Source organism: Dipodomys merriami, unplaced genomic scaffold (assembly GCF_024711535.1).
Source record: "Dipodomys merriami isolate MVZ:Mamm:240054 unplaced genomic scaffold, mDipMer1.0.p SCAF_10, whole genome shotgun sequence".
Classification (NCBI taxonomy): domain Eukaryota; kingdom Metazoa; phylum Chordata; class Mammalia; order Rodentia; family Heteromyidae; genus Dipodomys; species Dipodomys merriami.
In genome coordinates, this window is record NW_027202271.1 from 13,862,919 (window position 1) to 13,884,378 (window position 21,460).

General features: G+C 43.5%; 1 protein-coding gene and 1 pseudogene across 3 annotated transcripts in view; one reads left to right on the plus strand and one right to left on the minus strand.

Annotated features, from left to right (window-relative positions):
• Window positions 1-13,752: 13,752 nt before the first annotated feature.
• Racgap1 (Rac GTPase activating protein 1) overlaps window positions 13,753-21,460 on the minus strand; it is a 32,453-nt gene continuing 24,745 nt past the window's right edge. For all 3 annotated transcript variants that reach the window (XM_070040847.1, XM_070040856.1, XM_070040838.1), the window contains 7 exons: window positions 21,225-21,320; window positions 20,939-21,137; window positions 18,531-18,636; window positions 18,229-18,361; window positions 17,945-18,080; window positions 15,461-15,569; window positions 13,753-13,983 (listed from right to left, as the gene is read on the minus strand). In XM_070040847.1, coding sequence (XP_069896948.1) covers window positions 13,908-13,983; window positions 15,461-15,569; window positions 17,945-18,080; window positions 18,229-18,361; window positions 18,531-18,636; window positions 20,939-21,137; window positions 21,225-21,320 — 855 coding nt within the window. In that variant the 3' untranslated portion in view covers window positions 13,753-13,907. The remainder of the gene's footprint in view (window positions 13,984-15,460; window positions 15,570-17,944; window positions 18,081-18,228; window positions 18,362-18,530; window positions 18,637-20,938; window positions 21,138-21,224; window positions 21,321-21,460) is intronic.
• LOC138836505 (10 kDa heat shock protein, mitochondrial pseudogene) lies at window positions 16,352-16,768 on the plus strand (annotated as a pseudogene).

Below are 21,460 nucleotides of genomic sequence, written 5' to 3' on the forward strand. Positions count from 1 at the left end.
TTATTGGGTTTGAGTACAATTACTGTTGGTAATGGGAGGGTGGAGGGAAGAAGGGAGAGAGGGAGGGAAGATTGCAGGTTTTCATCTACTCAGTAGGGACTCTCCCTTCTCTCTTGGGGCTGCTGACCTGGGAGCTTTGTGACTGTGGGGGTTTGGGGGAGGGACCCTGGAATGAAGAGACAAGCCAATAAAAGTCAGTTCTTCTCATCTCTATGGAGCTCATCACCATGGTACCCTGAGATGCAGCAACCAAATCCATTAAAAAAAAAAAAAAAAAAAAAAAGCTAGGTCCTTTTCCATGATGTTTCCCAAGGGGCTGGAGATGGGGGAAGGGCTGCCAAAATCTTCCAAGGACAGAACAGGCCTAGCCTGTGACCACTGCAGTAGCTGAGTCTCCAGTGTCTATGGCTCCAGCTGCTGTGCTAGGCATTCTGTACTATTGTCAGTGCTATTCGTCAGTGCTATTCACGTCTCTCCAAGCAGGGTTCCACTCATCCATTTTTGCAATCTTTCAGAGCCCAGGGCTTCCTGTGCCCTTTTATGAGCAGGGACAGCTGGGTATGTGTATGTACATTGTGTGTGCATAAGTGTGTGAAGAGGACATGATTGACGTGCTAAAGGTCACTCATCTCAGTTGCATAGACTCCCAAGGTCTCTAACTCCCAGCTTAGAATTTTCCAAAATAGAGCGGTAGGGGGGCTTATGCAAGCTTCAGCCTCAGGAAGGTAGGAGGCAGGAGCTAGAGAGTTGCAGGGGGTGGGGTTCTACCCTAGACTCTTGAGCTTCTTGACAAATTATCTCTGCATCTCCAGAGTCAAGCACACACCGGGTGCTCAATAAAAGTTTGATGAATGAATGACTGAGGCTGGGTGGCTGGGGAAGGAGAGGATGCAGTAATTGATCAAGAGGAGGAAATGCAGGAGTTACAGCTGCAAATGAGCCAAAATGACAGCAGCTGGGAAGCCTCTGCTTCCAGGCAGGGGCTGGAAGAGGACAGTAGCCAGACATTTGAGTGTCTACTTACCACCCCAGAGCAGCCAGGTCAACCTGGTCCCAGAATTTACAGGACTAAAGGGCAAGGGTAGTTGCCTGAGGGGAAAGTAGGGACTATGTTCACTGATGGTTCTTTAGCATTTGTCTTGTCAGGTCAGACTAGAGGAAGAAATTAGCTTCTTGAGAAGTAAGGAATTAGGTTAGAAGCTGAAGAGCATCGAAGGTTAGATGCAGAAGCAACCACGGGTTAGTTTCTCCTTCTCTCGAGCCCTTTAATAGGACAGCAGGCCATCTGTTAGGATGAGGGAAGAGCTGGCCTTTGGCGAGCTCAATCTCAGCGGCCCCAGCTGGGAAAGCAGGCTTCACTGCCAAGGACTCTGGGCCTGGTTGGGAGAGGGGGCCTGGAGAGAACAGAGACCCAACCAGAGGACCCTTGGTGTGCACTCCCTGCCTCCCATTTGTCAGGGGAAGTTTTTAATTAATGGTGTGTAATCTGATCTGGCCCTTCTCCCTGCTGAGCACTGCCTTCAATCAGTGGAGCCATCTGCAATTGCAATTCATAATTCTCCCGAAAGGGAGGGGGACCCGGGATGGGTGCCTTGGTGATTAATACAATTAGCCTTTTATGTTGATGATTGTCTTAGCAGGAGCAGATGATGGGAGCATGGAGCCTAGGTGGTAGCTTCCGATTGGCTGACAGGAAGCCCCTCACCACTGCCCATCCCCACTGCTGGTTTTTAACCCGCTACCAGCAGCCCTCATTGGGAACCAAAACGTGCAAGAGGGAAAGGTCCAAGAAGGGGCCAGGTTCTGGGACACAATTAGCCCCCCCAGGACTGACAGAAAAAAATCAGCAGCACCACTTCCCAAAGAAAACTCACCTGGACCAGGAAGGTTCTATGCAACAAGGTTGAAAGGAGTAGAGTAAGTGTAGGAATATAAACTGACAGTTTTAAGTAGGGGTGTGTGTGCTGATACTAGGGCTTGAACTTGGAGCCCTGAATGCTGTCCCTTAGCTTTTTTGCTCAAGGCTGAGCACTTGAGCCACAGTTCTACTTCTGGCATTTTTCTAGTTAATTGGAGATGTGTTTCCTGATTTGTCTGCTCAGGCTGGCTCTGAACCAAGATCCTCAGATCTCAACCTCTTGAGTAGCTAGGCTTACAGGCATGTGTCCAACAGTATTGACCATTTAAATACAGGTTCCAGCACTTACCAGCAGAGGAACTTAAGTTAAGGATCCTAAGCCTCAATTTCCTCTACTGGAAAATGAGGCAGTTAAAAAGAGCCAGCTGGGCACCTGTAGCTCATGCTTGTAATCCTAGCTACTCAGGAGGCTGAGCTCTGTGGATCGAGGTTCAAAGCCAGCTGGAGCAGGAAAGTCCATGAGACTCTTATCTCCAATAAACCACTCAGAAAACCGGAAGTGGTGCTGTGGTTCAGGAGGTAGAGCTCCTGCCTTGAGCTGAAGAGCTGAGGGACAATGTCCAGGCCCAGAGTTCAAGCCCCACAACCGACAAAGAAAGAAAGAAAGAAAGAAAGAAAGAAAGAAAGAAAGAAAGAAAGAAAGAAAGAAAGAAAGAAAGAAAGAAAGAAAGAAAGAAAGACATGAGCCATGTTTATTTAGCAAGCTCAGTCACTTAATCACTCCATCAATTACCATCATTACCACAGTGGATTCCATTTCAACCACCATGAGTATGGAAGGCCACTTCCCTTACAGTTTCTACACAGGCCAAGACTGTTACTAGGCATTGCATCCTTACCATACACCAGGCTTAGTAGATTCTCAGTGCACACAAGCAAATGTGTTCAACAAGAAGCAGGGATGGAATCTCAGGGACAAAGAAGAGTCAAAAGTCAAATCTAAGAAAAGAATTAAGAGCCTTCTCATAAAGAAGCAAAGTCCTGAGGTGATTGTAGATGGGAAAGGTAGTTTGGAGAGTTTAGGAAATAAGGGTAAGGAGGCTGAATGGGGTAGTAAGTAAATAAAAAGAAGCATGGCTTTGAGGATTTGCAGTTTCATAGGAAAGTAAATAAAAGTGAGCTAACATCAGAGCTGAGGTTTTAGGTGTAGCTTAGACCAAAGATCACTGTGATCTAAGAGGTCAGGAGATGTGGAAGCAGCTGTTTGGGGTTTTGATGGGAGATTCTTACCAGGTCAGGAGAGGGCCTCACCCCACATTGGCCCTACAACACTGCTCTCAATGACTTACAATAGCATGGGAGAATGCAGGGAACAAGTCCACAGAGAAAAGAGCTTGAGATGAAAAGAAAAACAGAGCTGGCCAACAGTGGCTCATATCTATAATCCTAGCTACTCAGGCTAACATCTGAAGATCACAGTTCAAAGCCAGCCCGGGCAGGAAAGTCCATGGCCCTTTTTTTTTTTTTTTGGAGGGTCCGGTCATGGGGCCCGAACTCTGGGCCTGGGCACTATCCCTCAGCTCTTCAACTCAAGGCTAGCGCTCTACCACTTGAGCCACAGCGCCGCTTCCGGCTTTTTTCTTTTTTGCTTATGTGGTGCTAAGGAATCGAACCCAGGGCCTCATGCATGCAAGGCAAGTGCTCTACCACTGAGCCACCTTCCCAGCCCCTCCATGGCCCTCATCTCCAAGAAGTCACCATCTGGGCTGGGAAGGTGGCTCAGTGGTACAGCGCTTGCCTTGCATGCATGAGGCCCTGGGTTCGATTCCTTAGCACCACATAAGCAAAAAGAAAAAAGCCGGAAGCGGCACTGTGGCTCAAGTGGTAGAGCGCTAGCCTTGAGTTGAAGAGCTGAGGGATAGCGCCCAGGCCCAGAGTTCGGGCCCCATGACCGGACCCAAAAAAAAAAAAAAAGAAGTCACCAAAAAGTTGGAACTAGAGCTGTGGCTCAAGTGGTAGAAAGCTAGCCTTAAGTACACATGCTCAAACTGGGTATTGGGGGCTCATGCCTGTAATCCTAGCTACTCATGAGGCTGAGATCTGAGGATCCTGATTCAAAGCCAGGCCGGACAGGAAAGTCCATGAGACTCTTATCTTCAATTAACCACCAGAAAACCAGAAGTGGCGTTGAGGCTCAAGTGGTAGAGTGCTCACTTGAGCTGAAGAGCACAAGGACAGGACCCAGGCCCAGAGTTCAAGCCCCATGACCAAAAGAAAAAAAGTACAAATGCTCGGGAACAACACCTAGCTGAGTTCAAGCCCCAGGACATTAAAAAAAAAAAAAAAAAAAAAAAAAGTAAGCAGGAAATACAGGGAACAGGCCTGTAAGACAAGAAAGAAAGAGCTTGATATTAGGAGAGCTTTAACCTATAGGTTAGTGCTAGGCCCCAGGAATGTCAGAGAGGAAAACAGGAAGGAAGAGCTAATCAAGATGAAGCATCTGACCAAGCTGTGGGCACTTGGGGAGCCGCTGTGGCAGGGGGTCAGCACAGCCAAGATCTGTAATCACTTCTCAGGGAGAGCCATACCAGGGCTCAGTCACATATTTAGCAAAGCTGAGGGGGCAGGACGTGGTTAGTAATGGAGGTTTACAGGAGTCCAAAGGCACTAATTAATAGGCTGCAGCTAATCGACAAAAAAAAAAAAAAGGGGAAATGAAAAGCAATGTTTCAGAGCTTTGATTAAGGCAGATAAAGGGGCAGTGATTGTCAGAGAAGAGGGAGAAGAGATCCGAGACAGGAGCAAGGACCAGGAACTCACACCCTAGCCCCATGAACACCTGAAAAGAAGGCTTAGCCTGTGATCAGAGAAGTCAGAATGATAGTCAATAGTCAAAGGTGTCTGAATCTGGAGCTACAGGTTGGATATGCTTCTTCCATCTGGGAAAATGTTCCTAGTCCCTTTCAACCTGCCATGTTTGCTCTGAATTCCAGCTTTGTGACATGATCTCTGAAACTCTAGGACTTCCCTTTACTCCTGAGCTCCTACATAAGCTGGGCCCACCTTTATCCACCTTCCTCCTTGGCCACTGAGCACCTGTCCAAACAAGACCTTCTTAAGCAAAATTAGTTTTAGCCTTTTACATGGCAACGGATTCCCATGAGATGGCTTCCTTTTCTCATTGGTTTCCTTAAATCACAGCCTTCCACTTTAAAGGGAAGAAAAGTTTTCTGCTGAATGCTCTGGATTTGGTGAACAAACTGAGCAAGATTACAATGAATACTCCCAACTCCCTACCCATATAGAACACTGGAATATCTCTCGTGTCTTTATTAAAACTTTCTGAACTCCAGCAGGATAAACAGTGATTCACAATAGCCTTTCCCCACTACTCCAATCCAGGGGCCACATGTAATAGTTCTGGGAGTCATGACTTGCAGATTTTGATCCTATCCTATATTTGCTTATCTCTTTTTTTTTTGTTGGTCGTGGGGCCTGAACTCTGGGTCTGGGCGCTGTCCCTCAGCTCTTCAGCTCAAGACTAGCCCTCTACCACTGGAGCCACAGCACCACTTCCCGTTTTTTCTGTTTTTGTGGTGCTGAGGAATCGAATCCAGGGCCTCATGCTTGCAAAGCAAGCACTCTACCGCTGAGCCACCTTCCCAGCCCCTCATTTCTTCTTTAAATCTTGGCTGTTTAAGTCAGTATTTTATAAAAGGGAAGAAAGGCCATAGTGAGCACTATACTGAGTGGCTTTATCTTCTTCCTTTCAAGAGGGATGGCTGTCCTCCCAACTCTACCCATCAGCTGCTGTACCAGCTTCTAGGTATCAGGGTATGCCTCATGGGTAAACACATCCTCTCCCTCAGCACCAAGGAATTCAATGAAGAGAACCCCACTTTTCCCATAGAGGCAAAACAAAATATAAACCATGTCAAGCTGGGATCACAATTTTGAGGAGATAATAGGCCGATACTCCAACCCCATTATCCAACCACTTCCCACCCCACCGGGCTATCTTCCCCAGAGCCTCCAGAGCAGTGTCAGAAGAAGATGCAGAGATTAGTCATTTCCTTCTAATCGGGCTAAGACAGCTCCCCTAAGCCGCCAACTGCAGGCGGTTCCCGTTAAAGCAAAGCAGCTGGAAAGGGCTTAGCCCTTTAATGCCAGCAGCTGTATCGCCACAGTGCGGCTGCTCTGTGACGGGCTGGACCTTGTCCAGAAGCACCAGGCGTTTAGCCCTAGTCAATGTATATTAACCCAGAAGGAGAGAGCAGCCAGCTCCCTGGGAGGAGAGAAGGTGGTTCATTTAAGCATCACCACCCCCAAGGCTTTGCTTTCCAATAAGAAAAACCCCAATCCTTTTGCAACTCTCCAACTACTAAAATCTGCACAGACTGAAATCACCTCACAGGCAGAAAAGAGCTTTCTCTGTGGTAGGAGCAACTCCATTTTCTAAGCTCACCTAAGGACAGAGCCATTTGTAAGTTTTGACAACAAGAAGACTTTGGGCCATTAACCACCCAGACTCAGTCTCCTTTAGGCTGATTTCTTTCCTCCCCGGGGCCCTCCGCCAAGCTCTCAAGTATTCTTCTGATCTCAGGTATGCATACACGTGGCCACAACAGATGACTACCTCTTTTTGTAGAGCACTGGGCCCCAGGGTTGATGAGGGAGAACGCTGAACAACCCTCAGAAAGCCCTGGCACAGAGCAAGCTGCTGAAGAGTGATCACTTGAAAACTTCTTACTCAAAGCCAGATGGTGAACATGAGCTGGGTGAGAGCTAATGCCACTAGGGGGGAAAGCCAATAAACTAATCCGCTGACACGTTCCTCAAAGTAGGCTGATGGCTTAGCTTGGCTCAGAGACTTGCCTGTTCTTGGCTTAGAGTTTCACAGCACACAAGCCATACATGGGAGGCCTGAGAACTGACTACCACCTTCAAGGGCTAACACCAGCTCATCATCCTCCTTGCACACAGAAAACAGCCTGAGGTCACTATGCTCAGGTTCTCCATTCTTCTAACCGCTGCAACTGTCCCAAATTCTCTCCTTAAGAGTCCAGACCTCCCTGGCAGTGCACAACTACATTCATATAGTCAATGGAAACTTGCCTCTAGGTTGGGTATGACTTACAAACAGAAGTTCTTATAGAGCCATGTGTAGTAATACAAGTCTATAAACCCAGCCCTCAGGAAGTTGAGGTAGAACTCTTGAGCTCAGGAATTCAAGATCAGCATGGGCAATACAATAAGATTCTGTCTCAAAATAAGAAAAAAAAAGTTCTAATAATGGGGAGAACTTCTGAAAGGTAAATAGTCACCTTCAGTTTTGCTCATTTTGCATTTGCTAATTTTGCATAACAAGACCCGTTCTTGCCTGGGATATAAATAATAAATTGGGCCTAAGTGAATGTCACAGGATTTAATACCTTATGATACATGATTAACAGATCCCACAAATGCTAAAAGTCGAAAGCACCATAGCTGACCTCCAGATTAAGAGGTGCCACCTCCAAGATCTAACCCCAGATCAAGTAGGCATTAGTTTGTGAGTTTGGCCCAAATCATTTCTGAATTTGCCACCTGGGACATCACCTGTCCTGCCTACCACATAGAGATGTGATGAGATCAAGTAGGTAATGATAGCATTCTGAGTATAAAACATTACATTTCCTAAGGGTTTTTAGAAAAATCAGGTTGTTTTTTTGTCGTGGGGCTTCAACTCAGGGCTTGGGTGCTATCCTTGAGCTCTTCTGCTCAAGGCTAGTGCTTTACCATTTTTTTTGGGGGGGGAGGGGGTCCGGTCGTGGGGCCTGGGCACTGTCCCTCAACCCTTCAGCTCAAGGCTAGCACTCTACCACTTGAGCCACAGTGCTACTTCCGGCTTTTTTTCTTTTTGCTTATGTGGTGCTGAGGAATCGAACCCAGGGCCTCATGCATGCAAGGCAATCGCTCTACCACTGAGGCTTTACCATTTTGGACACAGCAGCACTTCCAGAAAATCAGGTCTTAATATCATCTGCAGTGATGACCAAAGAAGACAGCAATGGACAAGTCCATTACTCACAAGTCTCACTACCCATTTATATGGGTCTGAGCCTAACACTGGGTTGGTGCCCAGATGTGAGATGAGGTGATTTTTGGATATAAAATAACAGTGAAGCTAACTGGACACTGGTGGCTCATGCCTATAAGCCTACTCACCCTGTAATTCTAGCTACTCGGGAGGCAAGATCTGAGGATCACAGCTGAAAGTCAACCTGGGTAAGAAAGCCAGTCATGGAGCTATGGTTCAAGTGGTAGAGCTCCAGCCTTGAGCATAAAAAAATCTCAGGGACAGAGGCTAGGAAGGTGCCTCAGTGTTCAGGTGCTTGCCTTGCATGCATGAGGCCTCGAGTTCGGTTCCTTAGTACCACCTGAGCAGAAAAAGTTGAAAGTGGCTCTGTAGCTCAAGTGGTAGAGCACTAGCCTTGAACTGAAGAGTTGAGGAACAGCACCCAGGCCAAGGGTTCAGGCCCCATGACCAACAAACAAAAAATCTCAGGGACAGAGCCCAGGCTCTGAGTTCAGGCCAGGACCATGGTGGGGAGGTGAGGAATAAAGCTTAATAAAACTTGGCAAGTTATGGGGGAGAAGGTAAGGAAAATGAAAAATTCCTATTTCCGACTGTGAGTCTACCAAATATGGTCTCCTTTCCCCTCCCACATACCTGCAGAGGACAAAGCTCTCACAAGGTTATTCCTGCTGAAGTTGAACTGACACAACTACATGAATAGAAACTATCAACAAACACAGCTCTGAGAACCAGTGTCTGATAAAGTATACAAGTTAGGCTGCTAGGGCCCAATGTTTATTTACAAAACATGCCAGCTACAGGAAGTATATTTTAAAAAACAAGTTCTTATGTTAAGTGACCATTCGCTAAACCCTGTTTATACTAAAAGCATAATGCTAAAGTCTCAATTCTGCAAGGATTTTCAAACCAGTGGTTGAACCCTAAAGTCATGATGATCATATCAAATATCAAAGCACATTGTTGAAAATCTACTACTATGAACTGTGCTGACTTGAACACTGAACTCTGTCAGCTTCACTTCTCAAATGTAGGCTTCTACAATACCTCTTCTTTGGTCATGGTGAGAACCCTAGAAAAAGTCATATGTATATAAGAAAACCACTTAGCATACCAGTGAATTCCTTAAGTGCTTTCCAATAGAAGTCAGACATGCAGTGTGTGTAGATATGGTTATACATGTGGATATGTATGTATGGGTACACTAGCGCCCCCCTCTGTGGTTTCAGTTACCTGCAGTCAACCATGAGTCAAAAACATCAAATGGAAAATTCCATAAATGGATGATTCATCAGTTTTGAATCATGAGTTCTTAGTAAGCATAATGACTTTCTTGTTCCATTCTTCTCTGTCCTCCCTGGGATGTATAATGCATGCCACCTGCCCACTAGCTATCAGACCATCTAGCAGGTTGTCACAGTGCTTGTAGCCAAGTAACCCTTATTTTACTTAATAATGGTCACAAAACACAAGTAATAGTGCTGGTGACGTGGATAGGCCAAAAAGAGCTTCCTTTAAGTAAAAAAAGTGATTTGAGCAATTGGTTGTCATACCTCTCAGACTACAAAAGGGTGTGATGAGTGTGTAGTTAAAATGTAGAAGACGGGGCTGGGAAGGTGGCTCAGTGGTAGAGTGCTTGGCTTGCATGCATGAGGCCCTGGGTTCGATTCCTCAGCACCACATTAGCAGTAAAAGCTGGAAATGGCATTCTGGCTCAAGTGGTAGAGTGCTAGCCTTGAGCTGAAGAGCTGAGGGACAGCACTCAGGCCCAGAGATCAGACTCCAAGACTGACTAAAAAAAAAAAAAAAAAAGATGTAGGACATTCAATTTATGGGTGGAAGCCGTGAACAGAAAATGTGTTTTAACTGACTGCAGTGGGTTGTACCAGGAAGCAAAGAGCTTGTACAAAGGCCTTAGTAAGGCTTTAGTAAAGAAACCGTGACACCAAGCTATTTACTGAACAAAAGGGATAGCCCCACAGATTGAGAAACAGGTTTGGACTGAAAAGTATATGTTACCAAGAGACTATCTGTTAATGAAGCTGTTCTCCAACAGAACTAAATTTGATGGAGAAAGGACATAATCCATGACTTCAGTTTCCATAAAACTTCCAGAAGATGACCAATGGAACCTACACGCTGTATCCTCAGCTCCATGGGAGGCAGAGATAGAATCATGGTGGAGACCAGCCACAAGCAAAACGTGTGAGACCTTATCTGAAAAATAACTACAGGAAAAGGAAGTGCAGACATGGCTCAAGCGTTAGGGGGCCTGCCTAGCAAGTGAGGCTTTGCATATAAAAATAAACCTATTCAGCAAAAATGTAAAATGTAAAGGACTCATCGGGCATAAATTGGGGAGACAGATTAACTCTGCAACTATGTGTTAATACTGCAGGCCACATGATAAAGCTCGTACTGTGCAGATTCCACACTTTCAAAAGCAAAAACTCTAATTCTGAGTTATCATATAACTTTCATTATAGTATATTCTATATCTAATTTATAAATTAAAATTTATTATATAATGTATATACTATATATAATACATATATGTAGTATATATAATATATACATCATATATACATATATATGTGTGTGTATATATGTGTGTGTGTGTGTGTATCTATGATTATGGTTTACAGGCAGCACTGGGGGATTTTGAAGCATATTCTCTGAAAGTCAAAGGGGCTACTGTACATGAATCTATCTGAGGTGGGCAGGCAGTGCCTATTATAACAAAAACAACAATCCTTTCTTTGCTCTCGGCTATCCAATGTTATTACCACAAGTTTAATTTGTGGCTAATTTTTTTTCTGGTAGTCAACTGCATCCTACTGTCTTCAAACTGAAACTAAGATGTCTTCTATGTTAACAAGCAACCAACTTGCTTGTGTGTGTGAGGGGGAGTGTTACTAGGGTTTGAACTCAGAACCTTGTGCCTACTAGGCAAGTGCTCTATCATTTCAGTCATGCTGCCCCAGCCTCCTAAGGAAAAAACACTACACATCCAGTAAAATGTACTAATAGTGATAGATCAGCTAGGCACCAGTGGCTCATGCATGTAATCCTAGCTACTCAGGAGGCTGAGATCTGAGGATCACAGTTCAAAGCCAGCCCAGGCAGGACCATTTGTGAGACTCTTATCTCTAATTAGCCACTCAGAAAACCAGAAGTGAACCTGTGGCTCAAGCAGTAGAGCACTAGCCTTGAGCTGAAGAGGTCAGGCACAGCACCTAGGCCCAGAGTTCAAGCCCACAACAGACCAAAATAATAATAATAATACTGGATTATCTAACCAGTTGAAAAGCATCAAACACACAGCCAGGCAAGGTAGGGCATTCCTCACTCCTAGCCCTCAGGAGGCTAAGGCAGGATGATCACAAGTTCTAGGTCAGCCTGGGCTACATAACAGGTTCCAGACACTTAGGCCTCATAGAAGACTTTGTCTCAGTAATTTAAAACAAACAAACAAACCCATCACACTTATTATTCTTTTTTTTTGTCCGTTGTGGGGCTTGGTGCTGAGCTCTTCAGCTCAAGGTGAGCGCTCTACCGCTTGAGCCACAGCACCACTTCCATTCTTCTGGTGGTTAATTGGAGATAAGAGTCTCACGGACTTTCCTGCCCGGGGTAGCTTTGAAATGTGATCTTCAGATTTCAGCCTACTGAGTAGCTAGGATTACGAGCATGAGCCATCAGCTCCTGGCTTCAGGATTCTTATACAATCTTGAGAATAGGAGTAAAACAATTTAGATTCCCATTATTAGCAAATGAAATAAAGTTAAATTGCATCAAAGGTGAAGAAAGAGGCAGCATAAGAAAGGGTGAGGACCAAGAGATGGGGGCGCCAGTCAAGTCAAAGCACAGATAATTTAATTAAGGAATCCCTCAATAGCAAAGCTGTTGCACATGAAGCACTGTTAAGCTGAAAGTGGGTATATTTTCCCCTTTGCTAATATCAGAATTATTTTCACAGCTAAGAGTTCTTGGCTTAGCCCAAAATCTGAGCAACTATGAGCTGCCAACATTTGACACACAGGACTATTTCCTTTTGCATTTATGGGCCATCAATTCCTGCATAGGGTAGTCTTGCCTTCACTAATGTTACACAATCCATTTACTTCCTCTACATTAGTGACTTCAAATGCACCTTGGGGAGATGCTACAAAACAGCAAATATGGAGCCAAGCCAACTTGAGGCTTGCAAAGACAAGAAAAGAGGTAGCATCTAGGACAAAGTTTAAAAAAACAAAACAAACAAACAAACAAAAAAATCACACTAAATCCTAGCAGTCATGTGTGCTAAGGGGGAGGGCTGGGGAGATGGGACCCATCCTCTGTCAATTTGCTGAGGCAGATGGGCCCTGCTGTGAGAGCTGCCCCCTCCTGGGAAAAAAGCCAGTAGGTTGCCTCCTCTCTCCACGGTTACATATTAAGCCTGCAACTGTTTACGTTCAATCTCAAATACATTCTGTTCACCAGCCTCAGAGTTCCAAGTGCAGGTGCCCTCAGTTAATCAGCCCAGCTCACTCCACAGTCACTTCCAGCAGTGAAGGATGTTCCAGGCAGCCCGCCAGCCAGCAGCAAATTTTCTTTTTCTTTTTTTAAAAATCTGTACCAGTCTGGTCCCTAGAGACTAGTTTAAAAGTTTTTTGTTGTTGTTGTTTAAAGTTCTTGCTTCAAATAAGAGGATAATAGTTATGATATCTAGACTTTTAGTTTGGACAAAGAAAGAGAATGAAAAAGAAATAAAGAAATCTCTGAAAGTGGTGAACTAGGGTGGCCATTGGGTACAGGGAACGAGAAATGGAGATGAACAAGAGACCCAAAATACTTTGAGGAAAGCTATTTAAAAAAGTGTTGGAAGTTACCATCCAAAACAAGAAAAGCACCCTCACATTGTGAAAAAGCTATTTACTTTTCTTCAAATATTATTCCAAATATGAGTCTTATTGACAAAGGTCAATGTGAGTCAGAAACATTCTACAGAAGAAAACCATTTTTACAGATATTGGGAATAATCTGACAGAAGAAAAGTCACGTTTACCTAGATGTGACTGTTTCATGGGAAAATTCAGCATCCAAAGTGCAAAAGCAAAAACGACTGTGGCTTTTATTGCCACATGAAATATTGACACTTTCTTTACAAGCTAATCTTAATTGTTACCTGGGATGCCAGACAGACATCAAACTGACCTTTAGAAAACAGGGCTTTTGCTGGACAAGGGGTAAGAGAGTCAGCCATCAGAATGAATTCAACTTTAGAAGAACAAACAAACGCTGATCCCAACCAAGTCCAAAGCCCAGCCAGTAGTCCATTAGAGATAAATACAAGTTGTAGTATTACAAGGTTGTGCCATTTTATACTAAGATCTAATCAATCCAAATTAAAGCTAAAGATTCTCCCACCACTAGTTCTGTTTGCAACCTATCCCATTTTTCTGCAGGCTCATGCTACAGCTTAATTCAAGAGAGAAAAGTGACTTCAGTGTTGAGAGGCAGCCATCCTGCATCCCCTGCCCAATCCTGTCTTTACCCTGCCCTCTCACTTCCTGCCCTGACATAAGTTGGTCTTACCAAAGATGTAGGGTTTCAGTCACTGTCTCATGAATATTAGTTCTACATAAAAACCAGAGAAGTCACTCTACGTAGCATCTGGTTTTGAGTCAAAGAGATGTCCTTGCCCCCAAAAGAATCACAATAAATTCCATATTATCCCTTCTACCTACCCCTGCAGAAAAGATCTCTCATCTAAAAGTTTCTAACAACAACTAGCACAAGGTGCTGATATTATGTTACTAGAGGAGAAAGAGAGGGAGATATATATAGTTTTAATAAAACCCTCATGCACAATTAAACTTGATTAAAAGCCTGGAGAATGCTAAAAGTAGTACGGAGGCTGCAAAGCAGAGTACAGGTGTGCCCTTTCTTGCAGTCAGTAAAAGCTGGCAAGTAGGAAGCAGGGTGAATTCACTTGAGGACTGGAGAAGCAAAAAAGTTGCCTTGTCGTCCTAGGTTGGTGGCAGACTTGCTTTTGCTCCCAAATCTACAAAAAATAGAAAAGAATGAATCAGAAAATATTCCATGAAAATACAAATGGTAAATAAACAACTGCAATGTTAGCAGATATAACTAAAAGTAGGAAACCTTGGACAATTCTGTGAAGTATTCTTGGTACTACTGAAATGAAAATAGTAAAGACCTTCAGCCCTTTCCTTTTGTGTGTTTGAGTGTGTGTGTGTGTGTGTGTGTGTGTGTGTGTGTGTGTGTGTGTGTGTGTGTGTGTGTGTGTGTGTGTGTGTGTGTGTGTGTGTGTGTGTGTGTGTGTGTGTGTGTGTGTACGCGCATGTGCACGTGGACCAGTCCTGGGACTTGAACTCAGGGCCTGGGTGCTGTCTCTGAGCTTTTTTGACCAAAGCTAGCACTCTACCATTTGAGCCACACCTCCACTTCAGGCTTTTTGGTGACTGATTGGAGTTAAAAGTCTCATGGACTTTCCTGCCAGGGATGGTTTTAAATGGTAATACCCAGATCTCAGCCTCTTGAGTAGCTAGAATTGCAGGTGTGAGCCACTGGTACCTGGCCTCAGATTCTTCTTCTATGTAGCCCAGGTGGACATGAAGCTCATACTCCTGCCTTAGACTGTAAGAGCTTGCATTAAAAGGCATGCACTACCACACCTAACCAGACCCTCTTAAAAATGAGTACCGGGGCTCCAACTTTTCCTTTTTTCTTTTTTCAAAGTACTGGGGTTTGAATTCAGGGATTCACACTTGCTAGGTAGGCAATTACTTGAGCTATGTCTCCAGACCTTTTTGCTCGTTATTTTTGAGACAGGATTTTGTTTTTTGCCCTAGCTATAGCCTGGACTGTAATCCTCCTATTCACATTTCCTGCCATAGCTGGGATAACAGAGGCATACTATCACACCTAGCTTTTGTTGCTGAGATGAATTCTCAAGACCTTTTTGGCCCAGGCTGGCTGGAACTCCCATCCTTTTGATCTTAGCCTTCTCCATAGTTGGGATGACAGGCTTGAATTAGAGCTTCCAGCTTTTTATTTTATTTTATTTTTTTTGCCAGTCATGGTGCCTGAACTCTGGGCCTGGGCGCTGTCCCTCAGCTCTTCAGCTCAAGGCTAGCGCTCTACCACTTGAGCCACAGCACCACTTCCGGCTTTTTTCTTTTTGTTTATGTGGTGCTGAGGAATCGAACCCAGGGCCTCATGCATGAAAGGCAAGCGCTCTACCACTGAGCCACCTTCCCAGCCCCTCCCAGCTTTTTATTAGTTGAGATAAAGGCTTGCCAACTTTTTTTGTCCAGGTTGGCTTCAAACCATGATCCTCCACTTCTTGAATAGGATTATAGATGTAAGCTACTAGCACTGGGTCGCTAAGTTTCCTTTTAAGGTTAGCTTCTAGCTTACGATATACTTTTATTTTTCGTCAGTAGGTTTCAATATGCTAGGGAAGAAGTCTAAGGAAACAGTCATTTTTTTATTCACAAGAAGGTAATACTGCACACCTGGGAGTGTTCTTGCTGAGGGTGGAGCGGACTCTCTGTGACAGGGAACTTGATGAAGGAGTCTTGAGAAGCTGGTGCTCAGGCGTGGTCACAGGCCCCAGTAAGCTCACTTCAAACAAAGATCAAGACATATTTTTAAGAGGAAGAAAAAAAAATAACACACCTTTGAAGATGGTCAGTTTAAAGCTGACTGCCTTCTAAAGTACTTACAAGCTAAGTTTAGACACCTAGCAACATCTCACAGATCATTTTTGTCATCATTTTGTAACATACTGATGTTATATTTTAAACTATGCAGGCAACTATTCAATGAATACTTGACATACACTTCCATTCTCAAACTCCAAACTTCACATATCTAACATTTGAACACTGATTTGTAGATGTACTGGAATAATGTGCTTCCTTAAAAAGAACTTCCATCATAATCACACAAAACTGTTGGTGGAAAAGCTTTTAAGAAGCCAACTTGGGCTGGACACTGGTGGCACATGCCTGGAATCTTAGCTACTCAGGAGACTGAGATTTAAGGATTGTGATTCCAGGCCAGGCTGACAGGAAAGTCTGTGGGACTCTTAACTCCAAAAAAACTACTCAGAAAAAGCTGAAAGTGGTGCTGTAGCTCAAGTGGTAGAGCACTAGCCTTGAGGAAAAAGAGCTCAGCGGCAGCGCCCAGGCTCTAAATTCAAAGCCCCACAACCGAACAAAAACAAAAACAAAAACAAAAACAAAACAAAAACAGGCCAAGTTGAGCCCGTAAACTCAGCTTACTCTCAAGAGGACCAGGGTCCGAGGCCAGCCTAAAAAAAACTGTGAAACTCCATCTCAAGAAATAAGATGGGTTGCAGCGTTGGCATGAGAGCAGAGTCCGAGTGGCGACTGTGAAGAGTCATGGCCGGACAAGCATTTAGGAAGTTCATTCCTCTGTTTGACTGAGTGTTGGTCAAAAAGAGTACAGCTGAAACTGTAACCAAAGGAGGCATTATGCTTCCAGAAAAGTCTCAAGGAAAAGTATTGCCAGCCACAGTAGTGGCTGTGGGATCAGGCTCTAAAGGAAAGGGTGGAGAGATTCAGCCAGTTAGTGTGAAAGTGGGTGATAAAGTTCTTCTCCCAGAATATGGAGGCACAAAAGTAGTTCTAGATGACAAGGATTATGTCTTATTTAGGGATGGTGACATTCTTGGGAAATATGTAGAGTGAATATATCACTAAAATGGCATCCTGTGAAGTTGCCCATTCCATGGAAGTTCTGAGATCTTTCATCATGTAAATAATTTCCATATCTCCCTTTTATAATAAACTGATGGTAACTAATGATACCCATTGTCTCTAAAATTTAATTTCACTATCCTAGTATAAACATTTCCAAATAAAACATGTAAATTAAAAAAAAAAGAAAGAAATAACATGGATACAGTAGCACATGCTTGTCATCCTAGCTATGAGAGAAGTTTAAACAGGAGGATCACAGTCCAGGCCAGTGTGAGCAAAAATGAGACCTCCTCTGACAAAGCACAAGGGCTAGTCACATACCTACAATTATAGAACTCTTGACTAGCAAATACAAGGCCCTAAGTTCAAATCTCAGTACCACCAACCAAAAAATAAAGTTTAGTACGGGAAGTGTGGCTCAAGTTGTATGGCTCAACTGTAGAAGGCCACAGGTGCAATCCCCAGTACCACAAAACAAAAATAAATAAAAAAGAAACAAACAAATCAAGTTGGTAAAATACATCAAGAAACATAAAAATGATCAAGTCCTTTAATTTCCATTCAGGAATTTATCATTAGGTAATATACATATAATGTTGGCTGTATCATTATTTGTAACCATGAAAAACCAAAAATGTCAATACTTAACAGAACATTTAAGTAAGATTGCAAATTAAGTTTATACAGCCACAACAAAAAAAACTGTCACAATATACTAAGTGAAATAAGAACAAGTTATATCCTATTATTGTCATATCACAATTTAAAAAATATACATCTACATGAGAAAGAAATATATGACAGGGACTGGGAAAGTGGCTCAGTGGTAGAGCGCTTGCCTTGCATGCCTGAGGCTGTGGGTTCGATTCTTTAACACCACATAAGCAAAAAGAAAAAAGCCGGAAGTGGCGCAGTGGCTCAAGTGGTAGAGCACTAGCCTTGAGCTGAAGAGCTAAGGGACAGCACCCAGGCCCAGAGTTCAGGCCCCACGACCGGACCCCAAAAAAAAAAAAGAAATATATGACTGGGCTTGGCTCAAGTGGTAGAGCAGTTGCTGTAGCAAGTGTAAGACTCTAAGTTTGACCCTACCAAAAAGAAAAAAAAAAGAGAGAGAGAGAAAAAAACTGAAAAAACATTAGGATGGTAGAAATGTACAATTTCTCCATTAATGTTAGAACTTTCATAATAAATTTAATTTTTATTGAAGAACATGAATATCAAACAGCTGTAGCTAACACAGAGAAAACTGAAGAAGTACAACTTAGCCCTGACCTTTGATATCTGGTGTCTGTGGTGTTGAAAAGGCATTTGAGTTTTCAATGACACGCAGGGGATCAATATTCTCTTGCTCCACCATCATGAACTGACTCCAGTATTCCAAGGGCAGTGAAAGCAGACGCTCTACCACCTAAAATGCACCAAATATGTTCACAAGCTTCCAAAGCTCAAGGTTCTCACTGTTCTCTCATGTTATTACACTGCAATCTCTCTCCTTCCCCATCTCCCCTCCCCCTCCCTTTCTTCTCCTTCCCTCTCTCTCTCCCACTCCCTCCTACCTTGGGTTGACGCTTGACATCCTGTAATATTGTCACTGGGTCTGGATTGGGCACAGCATGGGCAACTATCGTAGGGCCAAAGACTTTAGCCAGATTGGCAACATCCATTTTAGTGTTTGGACTCTGAGCCACTCTAAGCAGAGGAGAATTAAATTAGAAGACTTGCTTTTCCCCTTAAATGTAGACCAAAACATAAATTCTACAAGAAAGCAATTTACCCTTCACACTTCTAACATCCGACCCATATTATCTTCTCCTTGGAAAATTCCCTAACTCCCAGAAGAAGTTTCTGCTCTACTCACCTCTGCAAGTGAATCATGAGGAAGGCTAATGTGTCCCTGTTGGCCTGGGGCAGTTCACTGACAGCCTGGTACATGGCAGCTATGCTGTTGTCTTCATCTGTGATTTCTGTAAATGAGAGAAAGTGCCAAGAGGTCTAGACTTCCTTCCCTTGACAGCGGGCTTCCAAGTTATTGACCACAAAGTCTCATCTATACAGTAAGCTTCAGAAAGGTTCTGATTAGGTTCATGACTTCATCAGACTCCAGTTTCATTAACAAGCAGGATACTGGCCAGCAGTTCAATATTAGAAGTCAGAACCTCTCAAAAATCACCCTTTCAGTTTGGTAGGGAAAGCAGGAGGCAAACCATTTACTAGGAAGGCAGGCATACAACTTGCAGCAACAATTAGCATGAAGTGGTCACTCATAAGACATTTTAAAGGCATACTATGTACCAGATACTATTCTAAGTATTGTGGGTAACAATAAATAGAACATATATTCTATTAGGATTTAGTCTAAAAGCAAATATCTATCAGGCAATATATATAAAGAAAATACGGAACCAGGTGCTGGAAGCTCTTTCCTATAACCCTAACTACTCAGGAGGCAAAGATCCCGAGGATTGTGGTTTCAGGCCTGCCTGGGCAAAAAAAGTTCACTAGACTCCAAAATAACCAGCAAAAAGCCAAGACAGAAAGTATGGCTCAACTGGGAGAGCATGGGGCTCTGAGTTCAAACCTAAGTACTGCCAAAAAGAAAAAGAAGAGAAAATATGGTGGTGAAGCAGCTAGAAAGTAGAAAATACCTTTCCGGTGAAGACAAGTTAACCAAAGAGAAAACTGAAAGAAATAAAGGAATAAAACAAGTAACTAGATGAAAACATTTGAGGATGGGCCAATAGCAAATATTAAGGACTCGATGCAGGGAGTAAAATGGGTATGTTCTAAGAAATGAAAGAATTCCAGGGTAACAAGATTAAGAGCTGAGGGGCTGGGATGGTGGCTCAGTGGTAGAGCGCTTGCCTTGCATGCCTAGGCCCTAGATTCAATACCTCAGCACCACATAAGCAAAAAAGAAAAAAGCCGAAGTGGTGCTGTGGCTCAAGTGGTAGAGCGCTAGCCTTGAGCTGAAGAGCTGAGGGACAGCGCCCAGGCCCAGAGTTCAAGCCCCACGACCAGACCCCCCCCACCCCCCAAAAAAAAGATTAAGAGCAGAGAAGGCACTGAACAAAATGGCACTGGAGATGTAACCAGGAGCCAAATCACACAGGGTCTTTGAGCCATGTTAAAAACTGGATTTCAGGCCAGGCACTGGTGGCTCATGCCTACAATCCTAGCTATTCAGGAGGCTAAGATCCGAGGATCACAGTTCAAAGCCAGCCTGGGTAAGGAAAGTCTGTGAGACTCTTATCTCCAATTAACCACCAGAAAACCAGGAACGGTGCTGGGGCTCAAGTGGTAGAGCGCTGGCCCTGAGATGAAGAGCTCAGGGATACCTCCCAGGCTCAGAGTTCAAGCCCCGCGACCAACAAAAAAAAAAACTATTTCATTCTGAAAGTGATGGCAAGTCACTGCAGGATACTGAGGCCACAGGAACATCATCTTTTTTTTTTTTTTTTTTTGGTTGGTTGTGGGGCTTGACTATGGGCCTGGGTGCTGTCCCTGAGCTCTTGAGCTCAAGGCAAGCACTCAACCACTTGAGCTACAGCACCACTTCTGGTTTTTTGGTGGTTAATTGGAGATATGAGTCTCACGGACTTTATTACCTGAGATAGCTTTGAACTGTGATCCTCAGATCTCAGCCAGCCTCCTGAGTAGCTAGGATTATAGGCGAGAGCCACCAGCACCTGGCAGAACATTATGTCTTAAATTTGAAAAGGACCACTCTAATGAACACAACATTTGCTTGTACTTTCTATGACTAATAAACACATCTTGATCATTAAAAAAAAAGGGGGACCACTCTAGTTTCTGTATGAAGTTCATACTGCAGAAAGCATTGAGTAGAAACAGAACAATCTGTTAGCAGGTTCTTACCACATCCTAGAGAAAGAGTACATCATGAAAGGCAGTCATTCTTTAACTACCATTCTTGACAAATACCAACTTTAAGATATATTTTACAAAGCTGCTGACAAGATTTGGAGTGGAAAGAAAAGGAATCAAAGATAATTCTAACTTCAAAAGGACAACCTAAAACTTGACCAAAAAAACAAAAACAACAACAACAAAAACACTGAATAACCCAAACAGTTTAAAAAGTAAAAGAGCAGGCATGTATGCAGTGACTCATCCACCAAATTAATGGTTAAGGCACCTAACTTACTGTTTGAGGCTCTGTACTAAGCAACAGATAAAGCAGTGAAAAGTGTAAAAAAGTTCCAGGCCTGGCAGAACTCACATTGCAGTACTAAGATCTGCTCTTACCTGCTGCTTCCATAAAGGCTTTGTTTAGTCGAAAGGTCAGAAGGGGTTCTTTGAGGTTTCGAAGGAAGTCTTTTAGAAGGCTACAGATGGCATGGATATCATCCACTTTGCTGAGGAGAGGTACTGTTTTCACTCTGAGAAATTTCTCTTTCAGCTCTTTTACTGTTCGGTCACACCCTGAGATCCTATACAAGCCTGTCTATTATCAAGATGAAACTTTTAAGAAACTCTTAAATGTAAACAACACAAATAAGCAAATTTACTCTTCTCCAGGGTTGATTCTTACCTCAGTCAGCCCTCTCTGTTCAATCTCATTTACACAGTGGACAACAATGGAAGGAATCATTGGAGATGTCTGGGACACAAAATCAGCCAACATTCCCTGAAAAAGAGAGCTTTGAATTATTATTTACACTATTTAGAGCACCAGAAGACCATGTATATCTGTGAGCTAATACTAATACTTTTAAATGCCTATTTTTCAAAGCATCTATTAAAACTGAGATCTTAGGCTGGGAATGT